The 25,323-nt window shown below is 36.3% G+C and overlaps 1 protein-coding gene across 2 annotated transcripts in view; it reads right to left on the bottom strand.

Moving 5' to 3' along the window:
- The window catches only part of RPAP2 (RNA polymerase II associated protein 2), an 83,750-nt gene that overhangs the window by 54,060 nt on the left and 4,367 nt on the right, over positions 1-25,323 (bottom strand). The window contains exons 3-7 of one of the 2 annotated variants that reach the window (XM_055585158.1): positions 23,382-23,496; positions 18,125-18,223; positions 17,852-17,917; positions 15,787-15,875; positions 1,475-1,510 (exon numbers count right to left, since the gene is read on the bottom strand). In XM_055585158.1, the coding sequence (XP_055441133.1) occupies positions 1,475-1,510; positions 15,787-15,875; positions 17,852-17,917; positions 18,125-18,223; positions 23,382-23,496 (405 nt within the window). Of the gene's footprint in view, positions 1-1,474; positions 1,572-15,786; positions 15,876-17,851; positions 17,918-18,124; positions 18,224-23,381; positions 23,497-25,323 lie in introns of both variants that reach the window. The other variant, XM_055585159.1, reaches the window with a different exon arrangement.

Raw genomic sequence — 25,323 nt, forward strand, 5'->3', positions numbered from 1 at the left:
AATGAAGCCATAGGTTTTTTTTTTTTTCTTTTAAGGTTTCTGATAACTTCATTACTGGTTTCTTAAAAAAAAAAAAAAAAATACTGTAGGAACTCTGTTCAGATTTTGAATATTTAAAAAAAGATGTTTACGCATTTTCCAATTCTGGCTGATAGTTATGTAGAAAATTGCATTAAATGAAAAATATAAGAAAGTCATAGCAAAAGAAAAAGTTGGCAAATCAACATTAATCAATGAAAGATACTTGAAAGTCCAGAATTAAGACACAAGGATAATAATTAAAGACAACAGTTTTCCCTTTGACTATGTTACTTTAATTTTTAGATTAGGTTTATAAAAGATTAAAAAATATGAATGAGTAAAGGCAAAGAGAAGTGTTGTCTATACAAATAAGAAAGATGAGGGGAGGAGATCAATTACCCTTAAGCAAATGCACAAATGAGAACTTTAAAAGGTCAGGATGGGAAGGATTTCTGGGTCAAGAAGTACTGGGAGAGTCGTGAAAGGGTATATAGGAAATCTCTACTTTTCACACAATTTTTCTGTAAACTGCTCTCCAAAAACTGGCTATTGCAATTTTTAAAAAGGTTTTTAAAGTGAAATAAAGTAATTCAGCAACAAAAAAGCATGCTTGGGGAAAGTATAAAAGAAGAATAAAAGCAGAGTTGAAAACAAGGTTCTGGATAGAAATGGAGAAAAAAAGATAGTAAGTTTATTCAGTATCAGGTAACATTTTTAAAGTTAGAATTTAGCCTAGACAGTCATGGTCTACTGTAACTGAAGTACAATTTCAAAAAACTTAGAATAACTGAATTTTCATGTACACTTTCTCTCGGAATTGTAAGGTAATTACATTCTTCTATACTATTTCAAACCCATAAATTGAAGATTTATATCAATTAAAGAGTATCTAGCTTGTGCTCAATTCCATATAACTAAGGTAGTGATTAATAACCAGGAAAATTTACTCTGGAAGATAAAAGGGTATGTTTTGAGAGAAGATCGTGGCTGGGCAAGCAATGTCACTAGGAAAGTTTAGGAAAAAATACAACTTGGAATTTCTATTAATGCTTTAAACACTCTTTCAAATAATTAAATAGCTGATACATTAATGTTTGAAATTCTACAAAATAAGGCTATAAAAACCTTTCAACAAATGTAATTGGCACAATTTGGTTGACAAAGAAGCACAGTATTTCAGATGGGAGCTGTATTTGGGTCGTATTTCAACAGGTTCAATTAGACTTCCTTGGTAGGAACAGCTGTACAGTAAATCATACAGATCAAACACATCATCTTACCATCACAAAAGAAAAAAAGCTGTACAAGGCAAATATTTCTTTGTGTGGGCTAGAATGGGCACTTACATAATGCACCAGCACAGGAAGTCCAAGAGTTCATATCACCTGGTTTACTCTTAATGTTTCTATTAACATGAATATACAGAAGGTAAGTGATACTGATTCAACCATACCTTTGTCCGTCCTGTAGCAGCTGAAAATCAGGATGTCTGTGACAAGAACACAGGAATAAAAAATTGAAAGCACCTGATATGTGGTTCATTATAACCACTTTGAAGGTGGTTCATTATAACCACTTTGGACAGAAAATATAACAAAAAGGAAACAGTTCATATAAAAATTTTTAAGAAAAAAAATTAAATGACAACATATTGTAAAACTCATCCACAAGAAATCTGGATTAATCTTTTTTGTCCAAAATTTTCTCATATTTCTGGACTAAGTTCCACAAGCCCAAGAGTTTCCCTGACTAACCTGCTAAAGTAAATCTCTCCCTTCTCTAAATTTTAGTCGTCATTGTCTTGACAGTTAATACACATTAATCATGTACTCTTCTATGACCTAATACAGAAATTTTATCTTAAGTGTCTTGCTTTTCATATGTTTAAGTCTAGTTTCTTAACTAGACTACAAGCTTGTTGAGGGCAGAGATTATTATAATTCTCCTGTATTTTGTTTATATGGTCAGTAAGATTTTTTGCCTTAATTGATAAAGCAGTTGTACTGCACCATTGTTGTGAGGTATGTAGGTCAGGTGGTTTAACTCTAGGAAAGTTTTGCCTTGTAATATCAAAATCACATTTAGCTAGGCATCAAGGATATCAAAAACAGGAGGAAAAAGTTCTTACAAAGCCAAGTACAAAAGGAACAAATACAACAGCAAATGAGTTCAAGAGAACATGAAAACTCTGTAAAATACTACAGAAGTACTCAGAAAAAGTACATTCTAAAAACTACATATTCAAAGAAGAAGTAAATAAATGGATCAGCATTCTACATATTTACCAACAGATTCAGTATTGTCAAGGAGTCAGTTCTTCTCAACTTGATCTACAGATTCAATGCAACCCCAATCAAAATCCCAGCAAATTATTTTATGGATATCGACAAACTGATCCTGAAGTTTTTATGGAGAGGCAAAGACCCAGAATAGCTAACACAATACTGAAGAAGAACAAAGTTGGAGAAGGACACTTCCTGACTCCAAGACTTACTATAAAGCTACAGTAATCAAGACAGGGCAGTGTGGCACTGGTGAAAGAAGAGACAAAAAAGATCAGTGGAAAAAAACAGAGAGGCCAGAAGCATCCCACATGGATACAGTCAATTGATTTTTAACAAAGGAGTAAAGATAACACAATGGAGAAAATATAGTTGTTTCAAAAAATGATGTTCCACATGCAAAAAAATTATTCTAGACAGAGACCTAATACTCTTCACAAAAATTAACTCAAAATGGATTACAGACCTAAACGTAAGATGCAAAACTGTAAAACTCCTAGAAGATTACACAGGAGAAAACCTAGATGACTTTCTAGATACACACCAAAGGCATGATCCATGAAAAAAGAATTGATGAGTCAGACTTTTTATTAAAAGTTTCTGTTCTGTGAAAAATACTGTCAAGAGAATAAAAATATAAGACACAGACTAGGAGAAAACATTTGCAAAACACAAATTTAATAAAAGACTGTTATCCAAAATATCAAAGCACACTTAAAACTCAACAAGAAAACAAACTCAATTAAAACATGGGCCCAAGACCTTAACAGATACCTCACCAAAGAAGATAAACAGATGATAAATAAGTATATGAAAAGATGTTCTACACCACAGTTCATCAGGGAAATGCAAATTTAAAAAATAATGGAAAAACAAACAAAACAAAGAGACATCACTATACATCTTTAAGAATAACCAAAATTCAGACCATCAATAAGATCAAAAGGTCTGAATGTTTGTGTCCCCTCATCACCAAATTCATATGTTAAATCCTAACTCAGTGTGACAGTATCAGGAGGTGAGCCCTTTGGAAGTGATTAGGTCACAGGGGAAAATCTTTCTCCAATGGGATTAGTGTCTTTATAAGTGAGGCCAAAGAAATCCCTTTCCATCCTACCACATGAGGACAAAACCACAAGTCTTCAACCCAGAAGAGGCCCTCACCCAATCACACTGGCACCCTGATCTCAGATTTAAAATCTCTATAGCTGTGAGAAGAAATTCTTCTTGTTTATAAGCTACCCAGTCCATGCCCTTTTGTTGTACCAGCCTGAACAGACTAAGACATGCACCAAAGAGCTCCCCAAAGAAGATATACAGATGGCACACAAGCATATGAAAAGACGCCCTACCTCGTGTGACATCAGAAGTGCAAATAAAATAATGAGATATTACTGAACACCTATTAGTATAGCCAAAATCCAGACAGAGCACTAACACTATCAAATACTGGTAAGGATGTGAAGAAAAAGAAACTCTCATTCATTGCTGGTGGGAATGCAAAATGGTACAGTCACTTTGGAAGACATCTTGGAGACATCTTACAGAAACTAAACATACTCTTTACCACACAATCCAAAATCATACACCGTGGTATTTATCCAAAGGAGTTGAAAACTTATGTCTACACAAAAACCTGTATGCTATGCTTACAGTAGCTCTATTCATATGTCAAAACTTGGAAGCAACCAGGACATTCTTCAGTAGGTAAATGGATAAATTCTATAGTAAATTCAGACAATGAAATTTTATTCAGTGCTAAGAAGAAAAGAGCCATCAAATTATGAAAAAACAGGGAAAAAATTAAATGTGTTAAGTGACAGAATCCAGTTTGAAAAGGCTACATACTATATAGGACTCCAACTATATGACATTCTGGAAAAGGTATAACCACTGGGACGGTAAAAAGATAAGGGGTTATAGAAGTTTGAGAGTAGGAGATGAACAGGTAGAACACAAAGGATTTTTACGGCTATAGAACTACTCTGTATGATAGTGTAACGGTACCTTCAAGTTATTATACATCTGTCCAAACCCCAAATGGTTCAATACCAAGAGTGAGCCCTAGTGTAAACCATGGGTGTGGGTGATAATGATGTGTCAATGTAGGCTCATCTATGTATGCTCACTTTGATGGGGGATACTGATAGTAGGGGAAGTTAGGCATGTGTGTGGGCAGGGGCTTTATGGGAAAATCTCTGTGTCTTCCTCTCCATTTTGCTGTGACTCTAAAATTGCTTAATAGGAAAAAAAAAAAAAGAGTACATACAAGGAAACAGATGTGCACTAAAGAGAAACTAAGTCACTGAACATAAACTCCATTTAAAAGGAAAAATAGGGCTGCAATTAAGGTAATAGTGCCAAGAATTTCTGTTTTAAAAAGCGAAACTAAATGGATATATGGAACCAGAAGTCATTTCAGTTATGACATTTAAAGGCTGCCAATCAAAAACATCAGAGTTGCAAGTATTTTTCTATATAATTAAACATCACAGCATCAATCATATACCTATTGCCTAGATAATCCATTCATCTTTTGTTTAGCATACAAGGCACTGCAGGGGATGGATTCATTGGCAATCCTCTCCTTAGTTATGGGAGGCACTGCTAGCTGATTAAGGCATTCTTTCCCATTAAACATCTAAGAACCACCCATCAGCATACATTCCTGTTCTAGAGATTCCCCTACAGTTCAGAAATTCCCCCAAGACCAATAATAAAAAATTCAGAAGACAAAATAAGGCAATAATCAGAGAGTTCCCTGAGAATAAAAATTTAATCTGTTTTTTCCTTTCCTTAGTCCTTCAGCCAATCAAGGCGTGTCCTTCTGCAATCATCCAAATTATCCTGTTTACCCTGCTTCTTCCCACTCATGAAAACTCTAGTCACAGGAGTTACCTTGGTTTGGTGTTACTCAAAGAAAACAAATGACACTGCTTGGATGGTGACAAGTCTTGACTACTTCAGTGGATATTTATAACTCCCATTAAGAGCTTTTTTAGCATACTAAATAATATGCTAACGTCTACAACAGAGTGTTTTATTGCCTGTTGACTACTTCCTCCCACTTCCATTTGTAGTTTTCTCACTCTTCCTATCCCACATCCTCGACCGAGTCTTCTAGGCTAAAATTATCAAGGTCCAGTACCATGCAGCTGTCTGGCATTTGTTACTACACCGGGATCTGAGTATCAGTGTAGGGAAAAAAAATGTGTATAGACAGTGATTCTCAACTAGATTCTTATTCTAACTAAATGGCTAACCTGTAAATACAGGGTATATTCCATCATTCAACAAATTCCTCCAAAAATAAAATTCTGAAATATTATACATGTGGACTATTCTGGGTATGTTAAATAATACAAAGAATAAGTTCCTATTTTTAAGGACATTACAATTTAGTAGGAGGAAAATGCACATTCTAAGAGATTTACAAGTAACCATCCTCATGAGAGGAGAAGGCAATGGCACCCCACTCCAGTACTCTTGCCTGGAAAATCCCATGGACGCAGGAGCCTGGTAGGCTGCAGTCCATGGGGTCGCAGAGTCAGACACAACTGAGCGACTTCACTTTCACTTTTCACTTTCATGCATTGGAGAAGGAAATGGCAACCCACTCCAGTGTTCTTGCCTGGACAATCCCAGGGACGGGGGAGCCTGGTGGGCTGCCGTCCATGGGGTCGCACAGAGTCGGACACGACTGAAGCGACTTAGCAGCAGCATCCTCATGAGAATGATGTGGCTACTACTATCATCCCACGTTACAGATAAAAAGACTGAATACTGAAAGACTAAGCAGCGTGCAGAAAGTCACACAGCTAGTAAGTGGTAAACCCAGGTATCAAACCCAGCCAGCATGGCTCACAAGAACTACACTCTTGCATCGTATAATTCAACAGAATATGTAATAAGTACCGTGAGAGAGATATGAGTTGCTACAGGAAATTAAGAGAAGAAAGAAAAACTTCCTGCTGAGCCAATGATGACAAGCTTCAGATTCAGCTGTGCCTCTAAAGAACAATAAAGTTTATACGTAAAGGCGTTTGAGGTGAATCCTATGGATTTTACAGGGAGGTTTTTTTTCCCTTTCCACTTTTTATTTCTGGACCGGTTGTTAATTTCTTTTTAAATTTTTAAAAAAATTTTTAATTGAAGGATAATTGGTTTACAGAGTTTTGTTGTTTTCTGTCAAACCTCAACATGAATCAGCCAGAGGTATACATACATCTCCTCCCTTTTGAACTTCCACAAACCTCTCCCTTTTTTCTCTTTTGGTAAGTTACCAAGGTTAAATCTAGCCTATTTCTTAAAAAAAACTAACACACATATACACACACATAGAAAACAACTCTGTCCTTGAGCCATACACCTCTCTCCCCTTTCACTGACAGACTTCTTTAAAGAAGTCTACACTCATCACTTCCAATTCCATTATCTCCTATTCAGTCCTCAGCCCTCTACCTCCTGACATCTGTATGTATGCATTACTTTACTAAAATGACTCTTGCTAAGATCACAAATTACCATAGGGCTGCTAAATCTAAAGAATAATTTTCAGATTTTTTTTTCCTTTTTAGAGTAGAGGAAGAAGAATTAGAATAAAAGGAAGGGTTTGAAAGAGGAAGAAAATAGGAATAAATCATAAAGCAAGGCCTTGGTGAGAGGAGAATAGAATCGGTAACATACAAGGTACTATACTAGCAATGAGGAGGCAGAGAAATGATATAGTATATGAAGAAAATAATGGAGATTCTAGTGGATGTCCTCAGTCATTTCACTTAAGTGTTAAGTTATATATACTAGGAGTTGGGGGTGTGGGGCTTCAACATTTAAGGAGAGAAAAGGTCTGAATGTATCATAGTCATTAAGAAAGAATAAACATGTGAGCACACTGTTGAGACTAGACAGAATCAACTGGAACACGGCCACAGGAGTGTAGGCTTTGGTGCCAGATACATCTGGATTTAAATCCCAAATCTATATATATGAGCCAAGTGTTCTTGAGTCGCTAAAGCCTCAGTTTCACCATCCATAAAATGGGTACCAATACTTCCCTAGTATGGTGTGAGGATTGAAATGAGACAGCTTATCTAAAGTGCTAATGGTCTTATTTGAGACCTTTACCCAATAATCTTGAGGAACAGGGGGGAAAAAAAAAGGATGACTGAATTTTGGGAAGGTGGACATGGTTGAAGGCTAAGGGAGAAAGAATCTGGGGTTGTTTGAGAGGATGATATTACAACCGCTTACCATGGAGCTCAAGAAAACAAATTAAATGAGGGTCTGCCACCCTAGAAGAATAGAGCTAAGGTAGAGACAGGAGGTCAAAATGAGGTCACAAAGCACACTCAGGAGTGACAGCTGTAGATGAGAGAGAGGTTGTGGTCAGAGACGGGAAGCTCTTATTTCAAGATCTTGGAGGCAGAATAGTTCCAAATAAGAATAAGGTCCAAGTATGGCTGAATCAAGGGTAATACAAATGTACACATTATTCTAAATCATGAAGATAATTTAAGTAGTCCTATGAGACATCTCCAGAATTGCAACTTGATATTTTTTGAGAAAAACACTAAGAATTAAAAGAAAATTCAATCTCTAATGAATGAGGAAATTAGCATATACTGAGTGCTTTTTATGCGGTAAATGTTTTAAAAAATTGTGGTTAAAAAATATATATATATATAACATAAAACTGACCATTTAACCTGTTTTTAGCAACAGTCCAGTGGTATTAAGCACATTTACATTATTGCACAACCATCACCACCCATCTCCAGGACTTTTTCATTCTCCCACACTTTCTGCTACGTGGGTTCATATATTATATTATTTGATCCTCACATAACTTGCACCTTTACTTTTATAGATGAGGAAACTGAAGCTCGGAGGGGTAAAGTGATCCTTAAGGGGGTTCCCAAGATCACTACATGTCTCAAGCAGTAAGATTTGACTTTAGGTCTTTCAAAGTCTAAGTTCTAACATGTTGCCTCTAATTAAAGCCAGAAAAAGGAACCCCCAAAGTTGTGATGAAACCATCTTTACATAACCCCTCCCACAAGAATTCAATATAGTTCATTATTTTCCTCTCTGTTATTTCAGTTTTCTGACTTCATGTAAAGAAAACTATGTTGAACATTGTTTCTAGATGCTTTAGGAATGAACTTAATACTCTGATTTCCAATATATAAAAGGTAGAGAGGTACCTGACACTAAAATAAACTAAAATTGAGTTTAATGAGGTATTGAACAAAAGATTCCATATAAAACTTCGGTTTGTTTTTCCTATGAGCTGTTTTAGAAACAAGGCACCAAGTCACATTACTTTCTTTTCTATCTGTTTTAGATGAAATTCAAAAGCTTTTTGTTAAAAATACCATTTCTCTTCAATCTAGGTACCTTCCATTCCCTTCATGTTGTCCTGAGACATTTAATCGAGATAATTTCAACTTTAAAAATAAATAACCATGTTAAAGAATACTTTTAAGCTGGTTCTCCATAAACATATTATTTTCACTAAATTATAAATCAGATGATTAACTGTAACTTTACCAAAGTAAGTCTAAAACTAGAAAAAGCACACCAAAAGACCTTGATGTGTGTTTGTATATATCACTTAGAATATTTGTATTATAAATAAACCAACAGAAGAAGCAGACTGCAATTCCCTCCTGTGGTGGGAATTTTTCAAATATGTTAAAAGCTGTTTCAGAAAGTTTTTATTCTGTCTACCAAGCAACAGAGGTGACTGTTCAGGAAGAGGTTATAGAAGTTGTTCTGCAGAGGTTTTTGGCTTCCGCACCTCTGAGATTATACTGTGTTTATTGCCAAGAAATATGTGTGAAAACCCCCTACGCTGGGCCACATGATGGCGCTTTCAGCTCTGTCAGCATTAACCATTTACCCCAATTTCATCTTTTAAATCAAACTTTGATTCTAAACATTTGTCCTTCCTCCTTAGCTTTAACTCCTTATTTTTTAATTACAATTTTAGAAGATTCCCTTCTTCAAAGACTTGTCAGAGCCTCCAGTTAACCACAGGATTTATAAATGTAACTATATAGTACTACTACCTGAAGGAGCATGCTGTCTTACGAACAAAACTGTATGTGGTCTGGTTCTGGCCACCAAGTGTATGAGAATTTTCTAACTCACAACATGAGAAGCCTCACACTGTGTCATACCCAGGCCATCTAGGTCAATGTTTTGTCTCTGACAGGGCATCAGGAGCCTCTCTGTGTAAAGCACTGCTGCTGTCCACGACATTAAAGACACACTCCAGATAGTTTTACCTTAATAAGGAAAACAAGGGAACACAAACCCTCTAAGACCCTTTCTGACTCCAAAGCCTCAATGGAAATATGGAGCTAGAATTCATGAATTTGTCTAAATTTTTCCTAAGCTGCTTTATACATTTTTACTAAGGAGGAAGTGAGTTTATTATGGCACAAAGTAATATTTGATAAATTTTAGGAGATAATATAGGCTTTAGTATTTTAGAATCTGGTGGATAGATTAATATTACTTTTCATAACAATGTAAGAAAAACCAAACTGAGTCAAATTTAACATTCTACTGACAAATGGTAAGATCATGGTGTCTCTGAATATGTAGATTTCAAGTTGTTTGAGACATACTATAAAATATTCTTGGTTTGTATTCATAATATAAAAACTTTAATTCAGTCCTTTATCAGCCTTCTACAAGACTAAAGAATTCTAACTAAAGTCAGTAACTTTTATTCTAAACTCTTAAATGAGACAGACTTCCCTAAAAGGTAGTATAAATTTCCCTAGGCTTATGCTGATATTTTTAATTTTCATCATTTTTATAAATGAGACATTTCTTACCCAGAAAACTTTCAACTATAGCAGCAGTGACTGACTTAGAACTGTTAAAACATTAAAATGAAAGGGAACTAAGGTTAAATGCAAGTTTCTACTTTACAAATGAGGAAAATGAGATTCAGTGCTGATAAGACTTTCCTAGAGTAAAACAATACTAAAATCCTAAGCTGGATTCAACAAAACAGTGCTCTGCAGATCAGGACCAACCAGTTAAGGAGGTTGCTACCAGCATTTCAAAAAAAGCAACAGAGTAGAAAATAACAGAGGCTTTCCATATAGTGAGGATAAACATTATTTCATAAAACTTTTTGTTCAGTTCTATGTATGTGTTGGATAAGGTAAAATGGTAAAAAATTCTGGAAATTGTTCATGAATACAGAGAACAAACAAGGGGTTGCCAGAAGGGAGACGGGTGTGTGTGTCGATGAAATAGGTGAAGGGAGGTACAAACCTCCAATTTTAAAAGAAATAAGCCATGGAGATGTAAAGTACAGCATAAGGAATATGGTCAATAATACTGTAATAACTTTGTATGGGAACAGATGGTTACTGGACTTATCATGGTAATCATTCTATAATATATGTAATTATCAAATCACCACTAATATACCTGAGACTAATATATAATACTGTATGTCAACTATATTTCAATTAAAAAAAGATTTTGGAAGTCATTACAATAAAATATCTAATTCTTTGAGTAGATTTTCAAATTTATTATTTTTTAATTATAATGAAAATAGCAATTAATAGTAATAAAATTATAACTTGCAATTATGGTGATACAGCCCTCTATGGGGTCGCACAGAGTCGGACACGACTGAAGCGACTTAGCAGCAGCAGCAGCTTATTTATTACTATTACAACTCATTCAAAACTAATAAAAATATCTCTGCATTAAATACTAAATGTTGGCATTTTTTTTTAAAGCCATTTTTTGCCTTTAAAAGATATACTATGGGGTGTAACATTCATACCTATGTGAACAGACTTTCTTTAAAATACATTTCTGTAAAGCTATGTGAACAGACTTTCTTTAAAATACATTTCTGTAAAGCTTATAAGTACAATATCTAGACAAGCTTTTAAAGAAAATATTGAATTCCAGAATTCTGATCATTAGCACACATAAAAATACCAAACATTTTTTGTGAAAAAACAGTGACCTCTAGTGGATTAAATAAATTGACATAATGTTTGCCTCTAAGAATTTAGAAATTAAGGTAACACTGATGCATCCAGTTATGAAAAATACTGACATGGTATACGGACAACTATTATGCATAAATAAGGGCTATAGTTACACTATGTACAATGTGATAATTGTATATTTATAAATTGCTCACTGGTTACTTCCAATCAAGAAAGAATCCTAGCTTTGTTCAGAATCTATAACCAGCTTAAGAAATACACTTATTCTTTCTGATCTTGTGTGATAATGAAGTTGGATTAAATTATCTCTAAGGATCCTTTCAGTTCTTTCATTGTGATCCTTTAATTCATCTTGCATACCAATGCCAGACTAAATTCTATTCAAAAATGTTCAGTGGCTCCTCAGCTCTTGAGTACATCCTACTTCTGTAAGTTTCTCATCTCTGCTTAGTTTTTCATTATGCGGTGTTTTAACCTCACTAACTTACATTACAGGTGCCCATTACAATAAGTCAAATTTGTTTCACTCAGGTGTATTTGTTTTGCCATCCCAATGAGATTTAAACGTAACCACAGAGGTTGGCTTTCACACATGTGTGTGCACAAGCAGACACATGCATCCTGCTGGGTAGTAAGAGTACACTACCCTACCTACCTACCTACCTACTTTTATTTTTTGGCTGCACTGTGCAGCATGCAGGTTCTTAGCTCCCAGACCAGGGATGGAACCTGCACCCCCCTGCAATGGAAGCGCAGAGGGCTGGACAACCAGGAAAGTCCCTACACGCTTTAAATGTAAATTAAGTTGGTAAGTTTCAAAAAACCAAGGGCATTTTTATCTTTCATTTTAGTGAGGTGGGGAAGGGTATATAAAGTAGAATTTCAAGAACCATAAATATAAATTGACAGAGCTTCATATTTTGGGAAAAAACTAGGCATTCTGAAGATAGGATGGTAAGATTTTGGGAAAAGGTTAGAGGAAGGAATGTTTTTAAATTAGTTAAAGGAAGTACCAATAACTATATTTGAAGAAAACAGACGACAGGAAAGGTGCTTTGATAAACGGTTTTGAAGCAGATATGTGGATGGACTAAAGGACAGCGCTAAGTTCAAGAGTAGAAAAAAGATCTCTGGGAGCAAAGCTAAGAACTCAAGTAAACATCAGTTTGAACACTGAGAAATGTAGTATGTTGCTGTCATTAGAACTGAGGAGGCAATGGCAGCTCTCGTGAAAGAAATTTAGGAAGAATTATTAAGAGAAAAAATGATAGTTAAAAAGGTGCTTATAACTTTCCAGAAACTTTGGACAATGCTACAATCTTTTATCTCCAAATAAGAAAGTCAGGCTGGCAGAGAAATGATGAGCAATTTAGTCTCTATAATGTTTAATTCAATTAACAAAGGCCACACTGTGGTATATTCAACATATTCTAAACCACATAGAATTGGCTCAGCAGGCAAAGGCGTCTGCAAACAAAGCTACTGTCGCCAGTACAACTGATGCCAGGTGAACATATAGCAGTGCTGTTACCTGAGTATCCAGTAAGATTATTTAGCATATATCTTATTTTACCTCAAATAACACTGCTTTGTGTTATAATATTCTCTATCAAACATGAATTACTTGAGACATTATCTCATTAATTTAAGCCTTTGTATAGATACATAACAATAATTTTTGTTTCCTCTTTAACATTATGGCAACTTTCCTTCAGTAATGAATTCTCTTTCAAATTCAGCAACTACTAAAATGTTATAAATGTTCAAACATTTCTCAAAAGGCAACAACCCATGAGTGTCTATAAACTTTTTTGCTAAAAATGACTCTTTAAATTGGCTTTTTTAAATTTATAAAATATTGTACTGACTTTTAATAAAGATTAAATAAATTAATAAATTATTTAATAAATTAAATTAGAAAACAAAATTAGAAATAAGTAAATTATTAAACTAAATAAATTAGTTCTAATTAAATAAATTAGAACTTTTTAACCTTAGTACATAGTTAAGAACTATGTACAGAGGTTCATAACACTGTACAGGAGGCAGTGACCAAAACCATCCCAAAGAAAAAGAAATACAAGAAGGCAAAGTGGCTGTCTGAATGGCATTACACATAGCTGAGGAAAGAAGAGAAGCAAAAAGCAAAGGAGAAAGGGAAAGAAATAACCAACTGAATGCAGAATTCTAGAGATAAGAAAGCCTTCTTAAATGAACAGTGCAAAGAAGTAGAGGGAAAAAAAAAAATAGAATGGGAAAGACTAGAGATCTCTTCAAGAAAATTAGAGATACTAAGGGAACATTTCACCTAAGGATGGGCATGTAAAGGACAGAAATGGTAAGGACCTAACAGAAGCAGAAGAGATTAAGAAGAGGTGGCAAGAATGTACAGAATGACTACACAAAAAAGATCTTAATGACCTCAAAACCACAATGAAGTGGTCACTCACCTAGAGTCTGAAGTCAAGTGGGTCTTAGAAACCATTACTGCAAACAAGGCTAGTGGAGGTGATAGAATTCCAGCTGAGCTATTTTAAATCCTAAAAGATGATGCTGTCAAAGTGTTACACTCAGTACGTCAACAAATTTGGAAAACTCAGCAATGGCCACACGACTGGAAAAGGTCAGTTTTCACTCCAATCCCAAAAAAGGGTAATGCCAAAGAATGTTCAAAATACCATACAATTTTGCTCATTTTGCATGCTAACACGGTTATGCTCAAAATCCTTCAAGCTAGGCTTCAGCAGTGGTGAGCTGAGAACTTTCAGACGTACATGCTGCATTTAGAAAAGGCAGAGGAACCAGAAATCAAATTACCAAGATCCTTTGGATGACAGAAAAAGCAAGGCAATTCCAGAAAAACATCTACTTCTGATTCACTGACTATGCTAAAGCCTTTGACTGTATGGATCACAACAAATTGGAAAATTCTTTCAGAGATGGAAATACCAAACCACCTTACTTTAGAAACCTGTATGTGGGTCAAGAAGCAATGGTTAGAACCTTACATGGAATAACTGACTGGTTCCAAACTGGGAAAGGGGTACGACTAGGCTGTATATTCTCACTCTGCTTAATTTAATTTATATGCAGAGTACATCATGCAAAATGCCAGGATGGATGAATCACAAGCTGGAATCAAGACTGACAGGAGATATATCAACAACCTCAGATACAGAGATGACACGATTCTAATGGTAAAAAGTGTAGAGGAACTAAAAAGCCTCTTGATGGGGATGAAAGTGGAGAGTGAAAAAGCTGGCTGAAAACTCAGCGTTCAAAAAACAAAGATCATGGCATCCAGTCCCATCACTTCAAGGCAAATAGATGGGGAAAAAGTGGAAGCACTGGCAGATTTTATTTTCTTGAGCTCCAAAATCACTGCAGATGGTGACTGCAGCCGTGAAATTAAAAGACGCTCGCTCCTTGGAAGAAAAGCTATGACCAACCTAGACAGCATATTAAAAAGCAGAGACACCACTTTGCCAACAAAGGTCTGTCTAGTCAAAGCTACTGTTTTTCCCGTAGTCATGTACAGATGTGAGAGTTGGACCATAAAGAAGGCTGAGTGCCAAAGAATTGGACTTTTGAACTGTGGTGCTGAAGAAGACTCAAGAGTCCCTTGGAGTGCAAAGGAGATTAAACCAGTCAATTCTAAAGGAAATCAACCCTGAAAATTCATTGGAAAGACTGATGCTGAAGCTCCAATACTTTGGCCACCTCATTTGAAGAGCCAACTTGTTGTAAAAGACCCTGATGCTGGGAAAGACTGAAGGCAAAAGGAGAAGAGAGTGGCAGAAGACGAGATGGTTGAAGAGCATCACCCACTCAATGGGCGTTGAGAGTGAAGGACAGGGAAGCAGTCCATGGCACTGCTAAGAGTCGGACATGACTCAGAACAGCAAGATACAGTTCTCTAGGTGGCACGAGTGGTAAAGAACACTTCTACCAATGCAGCAGACAGAGACATGGGTTTGATCCCTGGGTTGGGGAGATCCCCTGGAGGAGGGCATGGCAACCCACTCTAAAATTCTTGCCTGGAAAATCCCATGGATGGAGGAGCCTGTTAGGCTACAATCATGGAGTTACAATGAGTTAGACACAACTGAAGCGACTTAGCACATGGCATGCACATACAGCTTCCTAACAAAGTAAGTTCAGTTGGATCTAAGATCCTATACCTTCTGGAAAAATTTAAAATTCTCATCCCAGGATTATTATATTATTAGGATTAATAGAAATAACCATCAGAGCAGGAAGCAAAGTTCATTTTGTTCTTAAAGCTAAAACAGAAAACAAGTAACATCTGTATGTACTTTCTGATTTTAAGTGTAAAATCCTTAAAAGTTCTGCTTGAAATATAACCATTTCCCACAATGAAAATGTGTATAATAAATGCATTCCAAAGAAAACTAACCTACTCTTTACATATCTCAAAAACTATAAAGAAATATATGAACAAATATATACATAATGATTTAAATTACCTTTCTTCCTCGCGAACCCACACTGGACTTTTAGGAATTTGTGCTTCAAAAAACTTAGATGCTTTATAACAAAAATTGCTGCAAAAACACTGAAAAGAACATTTTAAAACCAGCAACTTATTTTGTTCTTATTTGAAATACAATTTATATACAGAAGAGAATATAAAACATAAATATGTAGTTCACAGAAAAAAAAAAAAATCCAAGAATTGACCACTCAAGAAATAAGATTTAGTACCCTTGAAGGCTTTTGTGTGTCCCTCCCCAATCGCATTGCTTTCCACATTCCCCAGAGATAACCACGATCATAAATTCTATTACTCATTCCTTTGCTTTCTTTCAGTCTTGCTACTGACATTTGGTTTTGCCTATTTTTGAACTTTGTCTAAATGGAATAATATTATGTATTCTTGTATTCTGTTCCACATCATGTTTTCCAGGGTCATTTATGTAGCTATAGCGTATGCATTTACACTGTGTATTACATTTCATTGCCTAAGTATTACTACCTTTTAGTTACCATTTAAGGACAATGAGTTGCTATTTTTTGTTATCATTACCATGTTACAGGAACCTTTTTTAATTACAATTTTTACATTAAAAAAATTGTGGGATGATACACAAAATTCATCACCTTACACATTTTTAAGTGTTCAGTTCAGTGGCTTTAAGTACCTTCTTACTATTTTGCAACTATTACCATCATCCATCTCCAGAAATCTTTTCATCTTACAAACCTGAGACTTCACACCGATTAAACTGTAACTCCCCATTTCCACCTCCTGTGACAAAAACCATTCTACTTTCTGTCTCCATAAATTTGACTACTCTCAATTATGTTACATAAGTAGAATCATAGACTATTTTTCCTTTTGTACTGGCTTATCTCACTTAGAACAATGTCTTCATTCAGTTGTAGCTGTGTCAGAATTTCTTTCCTTCTGAAGGCTAAAAAACATTCTATTTTATGTACTGAATATGCACCATATTTTGTTTATCCTACTAGGAACATTCATGGGCTTCCCTGGTAGTTCTGATGGTAAAGAATCTGCCTGCAATGCAGGAGACCCAGGTTCCATCCCTGGGTCAGGAAGATCCCCTGGAGGATGAATGGCAACCCACCCCAGTATTCTTGCCTGGAAAACCCCATGGACAGAGAAGCCTGGCAGGTTACAGTCCACGGGTCACAAGAGAGTCATACACATCTGAGCAACCAAGCAGCAGGCTACAGTCCGTGAGGTCGCAAAAGAGTCGGACATGTCTGAGCAACTAAGCACGAGGAACATTCATACACATATGTACTTGTGTACACAGGTTAAATAAGAAAGAGTTTATACCAAAGAACAGAATGGTCTCAAAGAATGTGTAAATTTGACTTTAACAAATTTGATTTTGCCAAACAGTTTCTGAGAAAGGTTGTATCAATATTTATTTGACCAGAAGTATGAATCTGTGGTCAGTTATGTGTGAGAAATGTAACTCCTGATTTGTAGCTTATCTTTTCACTCTTGTTTTAGAAACTTCTAATGAGCAATGTTGTCTATTTTAATGTAGAAAAATTTATCAGTTTTTCCTCTATGGTCTATAATTTTCTATCTTATTTAATAAATTCTCTCCAAGTTCTAAAAACGTATTTTTTTACATTTAGGTTCTTAATCTACCTAAAATTGATCTTTGTATACACACTCTAATAGCTATCATTTTTTCTGTATGGATAATTTGGCTTATATAATTTATTAAAAAACCCATCCTTTCTCCACTGATCTAAAATACTCCTGATGTCTTATGTTCAGTGTCCACATAAGTAGTATAAGTCTGTTTCTGGCTCTCTATTCTGTTCTATGATTTACTCACCTGAATTCATGCCAATATGCAATTTTTAAATGTTCACATACTAACTAAAGTGTAAGCAAAAAAATTTTTGAATGCTATAAATATTTATAAATGAAAAACTTTTAACATAGTCATTTTCTAAAAGGCAAGATTTTAAACAGATATTTTTAGAATTCCATTTAGTATAATATTAAATATTAACTCCCACAGTGATAATAATCTTTAAACTTACCTTTCTTTCAGTAATATCATAGACTTTATTAGTTTTGGTGGAAATTTTATATTTCTGTTTTGGTACCTAAAGAAAAGAAAGTATAGCGTATGCTAGAATTCAAGTAATAAACATGAACTTTATGGTTAACATCAAGTCATCTACATATTGTATCTTTGGCTAACCCACATCATTAGTTCATGACCTCGGTTTTATTTATTGTTCTTTTTACATGGTATTTTGGTAAACACGAAAGTTAAAAGTCTACATGTTCAAGAAAAAAAAGTTACTTACAATTCCTAGCTTGTTCTGACATAAAGGATAGCCACAGAGTTTGATAATAGAACGCTCATCCACAACATCACTATAGTGAGCAGGTGTGATGAATTTCCCCTGCAACGAAATGAGAGGGGCACTTACTTGACCAGATTATTCAAAAAGTTTATTTATTAGCTCTTTAGGCCTCATTGATCTTATATGAAAACACAGGGATCGTAAAAGTACCAATCTCATAGGTTTGATGTACCGATCTCATAGATTTGATAGAATCAGAGGAGAAAATAAAGGAAAAGCACTTAGAAAAGTGCTTCTAGACACATTCTAAGTACTTAGGAAATGTAAGTTATTATTTAAAAAACACAAACCCATAAAACCCCCAAAATTTCTGCCATAGTAAACTATACATCTTTGTAGATTATACAATTCATGAAATAATTCTGAGGCAAGAGGAAGAGGTGATGCTATTCTGATTGCTATACCAAAGGAAAGTATTAATAGTATATTTTTTATTTTTAAAAGTGTTACTCAAAAATAAACAAAATAGAATTATATACAATTTTACCTATTTCTGAAAGCACAGGCTTATAAACAAAGTATATTAAAGGTGTCATTGTGACTCCTGAACAAATTTTTGTGCAAAATCTTCCATCTTCTGAAAAAACACAACAGTGAGGTGACAGTTATAAGCTAACACCAAATATTTTTCTTTGACATTTTCTTGTTCAAATAATCTCAGATCTACCACCCAGAATGATGGGTTGGCTATGTCAGTAGGCTAGAGGGGAATGTTCAAAGGCAAGAGAGAGAGTGATGAAGAAAGGTCTCAGAAGAGGAGGAAGAAGATGAAGTTGAGCAAATAGGAGGAAGGATGGGTCAAGGCAAAGAAGAACATCCCCTCTTCTGATGAGAAGGAGTAAAGGCGAGGCTAAGCAAGCTAAGTGACAGGGTGAGCAAGGGAGTGCAGTAGAGAAAAAAATCCAGGTGTCTGCTGTGTTCTCCATGAGTTAGGCAACAGCTTAGCGGAATGGAGTATGGAATTGGGGAAAGCAGTAATGATAGGAAGAGTGGCAGTGGGTGGTTAGAAAGGGTGCTAATTACAGATATAAATGATATATATATATAAAATATAAAAAATAAACAAGGCCCTACTGTACACCACAGAGAACCACAGCAGAGTCCGAGATGATTGAGTGACTAAGCATGCATGTGCACACACACACAAGTATAACTGAACACTTGGCTGTATACCAGAAACTAACATTACATTGTAAACTAATGGAACTTCAATAAAAAAACAACAAACAAACAAACCTCAGTTCTTGAGACAAAGCAGCATTTCTGGTTTGTCTTTAGTCATCGAGTATGGAGATTCTGATGCAGTTACCCTTATCAATTTAAATATTGTCATATTTATATTCCTCTTGTTTAGGAAAATCTCTGAGCCACACCAAGAATTATTTCTACAATAAAATCTCTAGCTTTAATTTTCCACTTCTTTTTTCTCATAAGGATTATGAGGATATAACACACGTTTCAAGTTTTTAATGCAATAAAGCCATTAATGAAAACAAAAAAAATTTTTAATGCAAATGAAAATTCTCATTATGTGTTGATTAAACCATAGGGGGTCTGTATCTCATGTTTTTAAAATATCAAAATGAATGAAGTTACATTAACAGAAATAATGATTTTCTATTACTAAAACAGGACAACATACAGCCTATGAAAAAAGGACATGGCAATCAGCAGTGCAAAGCAATGAAAATCAAGTGAGATTAGCAGACTGGTTAAAAGAACTACTATTAAGGGATAAAACATGCACGTTACCTCTCTCAAGTACATTTTAAAGTCATTATAAAACAAAGAATGCATAATAGTAATGGTTATCTTTAAATGCACAAATTATATAGCGTGTGACTGACAACAAATTCAAAGATTTCAATAATGCAAGGAAGTTTCATGTTATACCAATTTAAAGACTTTATACTATGGAAGTGTTAGTCTCGCAGTCATGTCTGATTCTTTGCAACCCCATGAACTGCAGCCCAATAGGCTCTTCTGTCCATGGGATTCTCCAGGAAAATATACTGGAGTGGGTAGTCATTTCCTTCTTCAGGGGATCTTCCCTACCCAGGGATCAAACTGAGGTCTCCTGCATTGTAGACAGTTTCTTCACCATCTGAGCCACCAGGGAAGCTGGTGGCAAACCACTTCAGAGTTCTTGCCTTGAGAACCCCATGAACAGTATGAAAAGGCAAAAAGGTATGACACTGAAAGATGAGCCCCCAAGGTCAGTAGGTGTCCAAATGTTACTGGAGAAATAGTTCCAGAAAGAATGAAGAGAGTGGACTGAGGTGGAAATGCCTCCTAGTTGTGGATATGTCTGGTGGTGTATAGTCTGATGCTGTACAGAACAATAATGCATAGGAACCTGGAATGTTAGGTCCATGAATCAAGGCAAATTAGATGTGGTCAACCAGGAGATGGCAAGAGTGAACACTGACATCTTAGGAATCATGGACAGGTGATGATGGACAGGAATGGGTGAATTTAATTAAGATGACCATTATGTCTACTATGGTGGGCAAGAATCCCTTAGAAGAAATGGAGTAGCCCTCATAGTCAACAAGAGTCTGAAATGTAGTACTTGGGTGCAATCTCAAAAATGAGAGAATGATCTTGGTTTGTTTCCAAGACAAATGATTCAACAACACAGTAATCCAAGTCTATGCCCCAACCACTGACACTGAAGGTGAATGTTCTATAAAGAGCTACAAGACATTCTAAAACTAACACCAAAAAACTATGTCCTTTTCATCATAGGGGATTGGAATGCAAAAGCAAGAAGTCAAGAGATACCTGAAATACCTAGCAAGTTTGGCCCTGCTGTACAAAATGAAGTAGGGCAAAAGCTCACAGAGTTTTGTCCAGAGAACACACTGGTCATAGCAAATATCCTCTTCCAAAACACAAGAGATGGCTCTACACGTGGACATCACCAAATAGTCAATACTGAAATCAGACTGATGATATTCTTTGCTGCCAAAGATGGAGAAGCCCTATACAGTCAGCAAAAACAAGACCGGGAGCTGACTGTGGCTCAGATCATGAACTCCTTATTACAAAATTCAGACTTAAACTGAAGAAAGCAGGGAAAACCACTTGGCCATTCAGGTATGACCTAAATCAAATCCCTTATGATTATACAATGGAAGTAACAAATAGATTCAACGGATTAGATCTGATAAGGGTATCTGAAGAACTATGGACAGAGGTTTGTAACACTGTACAGAAGACAGTGACCAAAACCCTCCTAAAGAAAAAGAAATGCCAAGAAGGCAAAGCAGTTGTCTTAGGAGGCCTTACAAACAGCTGAGAAAAGAAGTGAAGCAAAAGGCAAAGGAGAAAGGGAAAGACACACCCAACTGAAGGCAGAGTTCCAGAGAACAGCAAATAAGAAAGCTTTCTTAAATGAACAATGCAAAGAATTAGAGGAGAATGGGAATGGGAAAGATTAGAGATCTCTTCAGGAAAATTGGAGATACCAAGGGAACACTTCATGCAAAGATGAGCGCAATAAAGGAGAGACACAGCAAAGACCTAATAGAAATGGAAAAGGTTAAAAAGAGGTGGCAAGAATACACAGAACTATATAAAAAAGGTCTTAATGATCCAGATAATCACGATGGTGTGGTCACTCACCTAGAGCCTGACATCCTCGAGTGTGAAGTGAAGTGGGCCTTAGGAAGTATTACTACAAACAAAGCAAGTGGAAGTGATGGAATTCCAGCTATTTCAAATCCTAAAAGATGATGCTGTTAAAGTGCTGCACTCAATATATCAGCAAATTTGGAAAATTCAGCAGTGGCCACAGGACTGGAAAAAGTCAATTTTCATTCCAATCCCATAGAACGGCAATGCCAAAGAATATTCAAACTAACATACAATTGTGCTTATTTCACATCCTTGCAAGGTAATACTCAAAATCCTTCAAACTAGGCTTCAACAGTACATGAAGTGATAACTTCCAGATGTAAAAGCTGGGTTTAGAAAAGGCAGAGGAACAGAGATCAAATTGCCAACATACACTGGATCACAGAAAAGGCAAGAGAATTCCAGAAAAACATCTACTTCTGCTGCATTGATTACAATAAAGCCTTTGACTGTGTGGATCACAATAAACTGTGGAAAATTCTTCAAGAGATTCTCCCAAGAGATGGGAATACCAGACCACCTTACCTGCCTCCTGAGAAACATGTGTATGCAGGTCAAGAAGCAGTAGTTGGAACCAAACATGGAACCAATGGACTGGCTCAAAACTGGGAAAGGAGTATGTTCAGGCTGTATATTGTCACTCTGCTTAATTAACATATGCAGAACACATCATGCAAAATGCCGGGCTGGATGAATCACAAGTTGGAAGCAACACTGCTGGGAGAAATGTCAATAATCTCAGATATGCAGATGATACCACCCTAATGCCAGAAAGCAAAGAGGAACTAAAGAGCTGCTTGATGAGGGTGAGGGAGGAGAGTGAAAAAGCTGGTTTAAAACTCAACATTCAAAAAACTAAGATAATGGCATCCGGTCCCATCACTTCATGGCAAACAGATAGGGGAAAAAATGGCAATAGTGGCAGATTTTATTTTCTTGGGTTCTAAAATCACTGAAGATGATGACTGCAGCCATGAAATTCAGATGCTTGCTCCTTGGAAGAAAAGCTACGACAAACCTAGACAGCATTATTAAAAAGCAGAGACACCACAATGCCAACAAAGGTCCATATATAGTCAAAGCTATGGTTTTTCCAGTAGTCATGTATGGATGTGAGAGTTGGACCATAAAGAAAGTTGAGTGCCATAGAACTGATGCTTCCAAATTCTGGTGCTGGAGAAGACTCCTCGAGTCCCTTGGACTGCAAGGAGATGAACCAGTCAATCCTAAAGGAAATCAACCCTGAGTATTCACTGGAAGGACTGATGCTAAAGCTCTAATACTTTGTCCACCTGAAGTGAAGGGCCGATTCATTATAAGAGACCCTGACACTACGAAAGATGGAAGGCAAAACAAAAAGAGGAGGGCAGAGGATGAGTTGGTTAGACAGTATCATCGACTTAATGGACATGAGTTTGAGCAAACTCCAGGAGATAGTGAAGGATAGGGGAGCCTGGAGTACTGTAGAACATGGGGTCGCAAAGACTCCAACATGACTGACTTAGCCACTGAACAAAACAACAACATAATATAGAAGTAATAATTTATCAATACATACACACTCCCTTAGGAATTCTTCTGAAATATTCTCTTCTAAAAGCTGTTCCACAATATGTAAAGCTTTTCTCTCAAACTCAATCTTCTTTCTCATAGCTGCTTCTAGTTCTGCTTTCCTAAAATTAAAAAAAAAAAAAAAAAAATGGTATTTAAGTTATTCTACTTAAGTTTTAGCATAGCCAATTTTCTACATTTTAAAATTAAACACTAACAATGTACTATTTTGCTATTAAGGTTAAATGTGTATTTTTAAATGCTGTTCCTTTTGATCCAGTATTTTTCAAAAGGGAAACAAGCTACTTGTTATTGACATCTGTCATAACAGGATTATTTGACTTCCAGGGCTCAGAGAACAAGGAAGAATTTAGAGTATCCTACAGAAAAGAAAATGGGAGAAAATCTTTTTTGCCAGTTAAGTCTCTATCATTATTGAAATGATAATTTATCATTCTCTATCATTTCTCTGAGCTTTTACCTAAAAATGGAGGCTTTTCCCTTGAAATCATTAGAAATCAGAAGGGAATGGAGAAGAAAAATATGATTTTGGTTGTTCTCTAAATACAAATTTCTTTGTGCTAATTCTCAAATGTTAACTAAATGGCCAGCCTGGTTTAACAGGACAGAGTCATATTCACAAAGAAGTATTTACTTAATTTTGTTGTAAAGTCTTACTAAATAACTATACCGGTATGACTATATGGTTCAGGAAAACAACAATCTAGGAGGCACCAGTGATCTGTCAGCCTCTGCGGGCCCCACACATATAAAAGCAGAGGCTATCTGATCAAAAAATGGTCCTAGGACAGTGGTCCTCAATTCTAGCTGCAGTTTAGGATCATCTGATGAGACCTTTTTTAAAAAAGATACCATGCTCAGGTCCCATTGCAGGCTAATCTTTCAGGATGGGCTCTAATTAATGGTGTTCTCTTAAAAGTGCTCCAGATAAACCTAGTGTGTAACAGGGTTGAGAACCAGTACCATGGGAACAAAGATACCAACTATCTTGGTGACTTGTTTGCTACACTCGTTTCTACTGGCCCACCAGAACAACTCTGCTGCCATCCTGGACCTTGACTGCTCTCATATCTGGACCTAGAATGTACTCAGTCCTGAATCTTCATTGCAAGGACTGATGCTGAAGCTCCAATACTTTGGCCACAGGATGCGAAGAATGGACTCATTGGAAAAGACCCTGATGCTGGCAAAGATTGAAGGCAGGAGGAGAAGGGGACATCAGAGGATGAGATGGCTGGATGGCATCACCGACTCAATGGACATGAGTTTGAGCAAGCTCTGGGAGTTGGTGATGGACAGGGAAGCCTAGCGCGCTGCAGTCCATGGGGTTTCAAAGAGTCGGACATGATTCAGTGGCTGAACTGAACTGAGAATATATTCACCTTTTCTCCCTACCTTTATTGACTGCCAAGACTTTAGCATCTAATTTCTTGCCTGGAGCAATATGTTTTACAAAAACAATTTGGAGAATTGACACAAGACTGCCAGCTAGGGACAAATAAGGACATTAAAACAAGAATGTCTCACTGTTCACACTGTTCGCTAAACCCAGGGTAGGCAAGGCGCTGGCAGGGAACCTGGAAGAAAACTCAAGGAGTCATAGTAAGTGAAGACACATTTATTCTCTCCTGACTGCAACAACAGCTGTAGCAGCAGATACACTGCATTCTCTCCTCTCATGACTAACCCAGTGGACACAGCCCTAACGCAGCCAAAAAGCTCTTTAGGTGGAGCTCATATGTTTACAGAACAAAAGTGGCCCGTGGCCAAGTGGGTGCATCGTGACACGCGTGCGCGGAGCTCTAAGTTATCTCAGCTGTTACATGACCATGTATTTACAAAACCTGGGGTCAGAGCGAGATGCCCTGGGGCAAGAGAGCCTGACCACCACCACTTTGGTTAATCTGCTCTTTCCCTACAAAGAAGAA

Source organism: Bubalus kerabau, chromosome 6 (assembly GCF_029407905.1).
Source record: "Bubalus kerabau isolate K-KA32 ecotype Philippines breed swamp buffalo chromosome 6, PCC_UOA_SB_1v2, whole genome shotgun sequence".
NCBI lineage: Eukaryota > Metazoa > Chordata > Mammalia > Artiodactyla > Bovidae > Bubalus > Bubalus kerabau.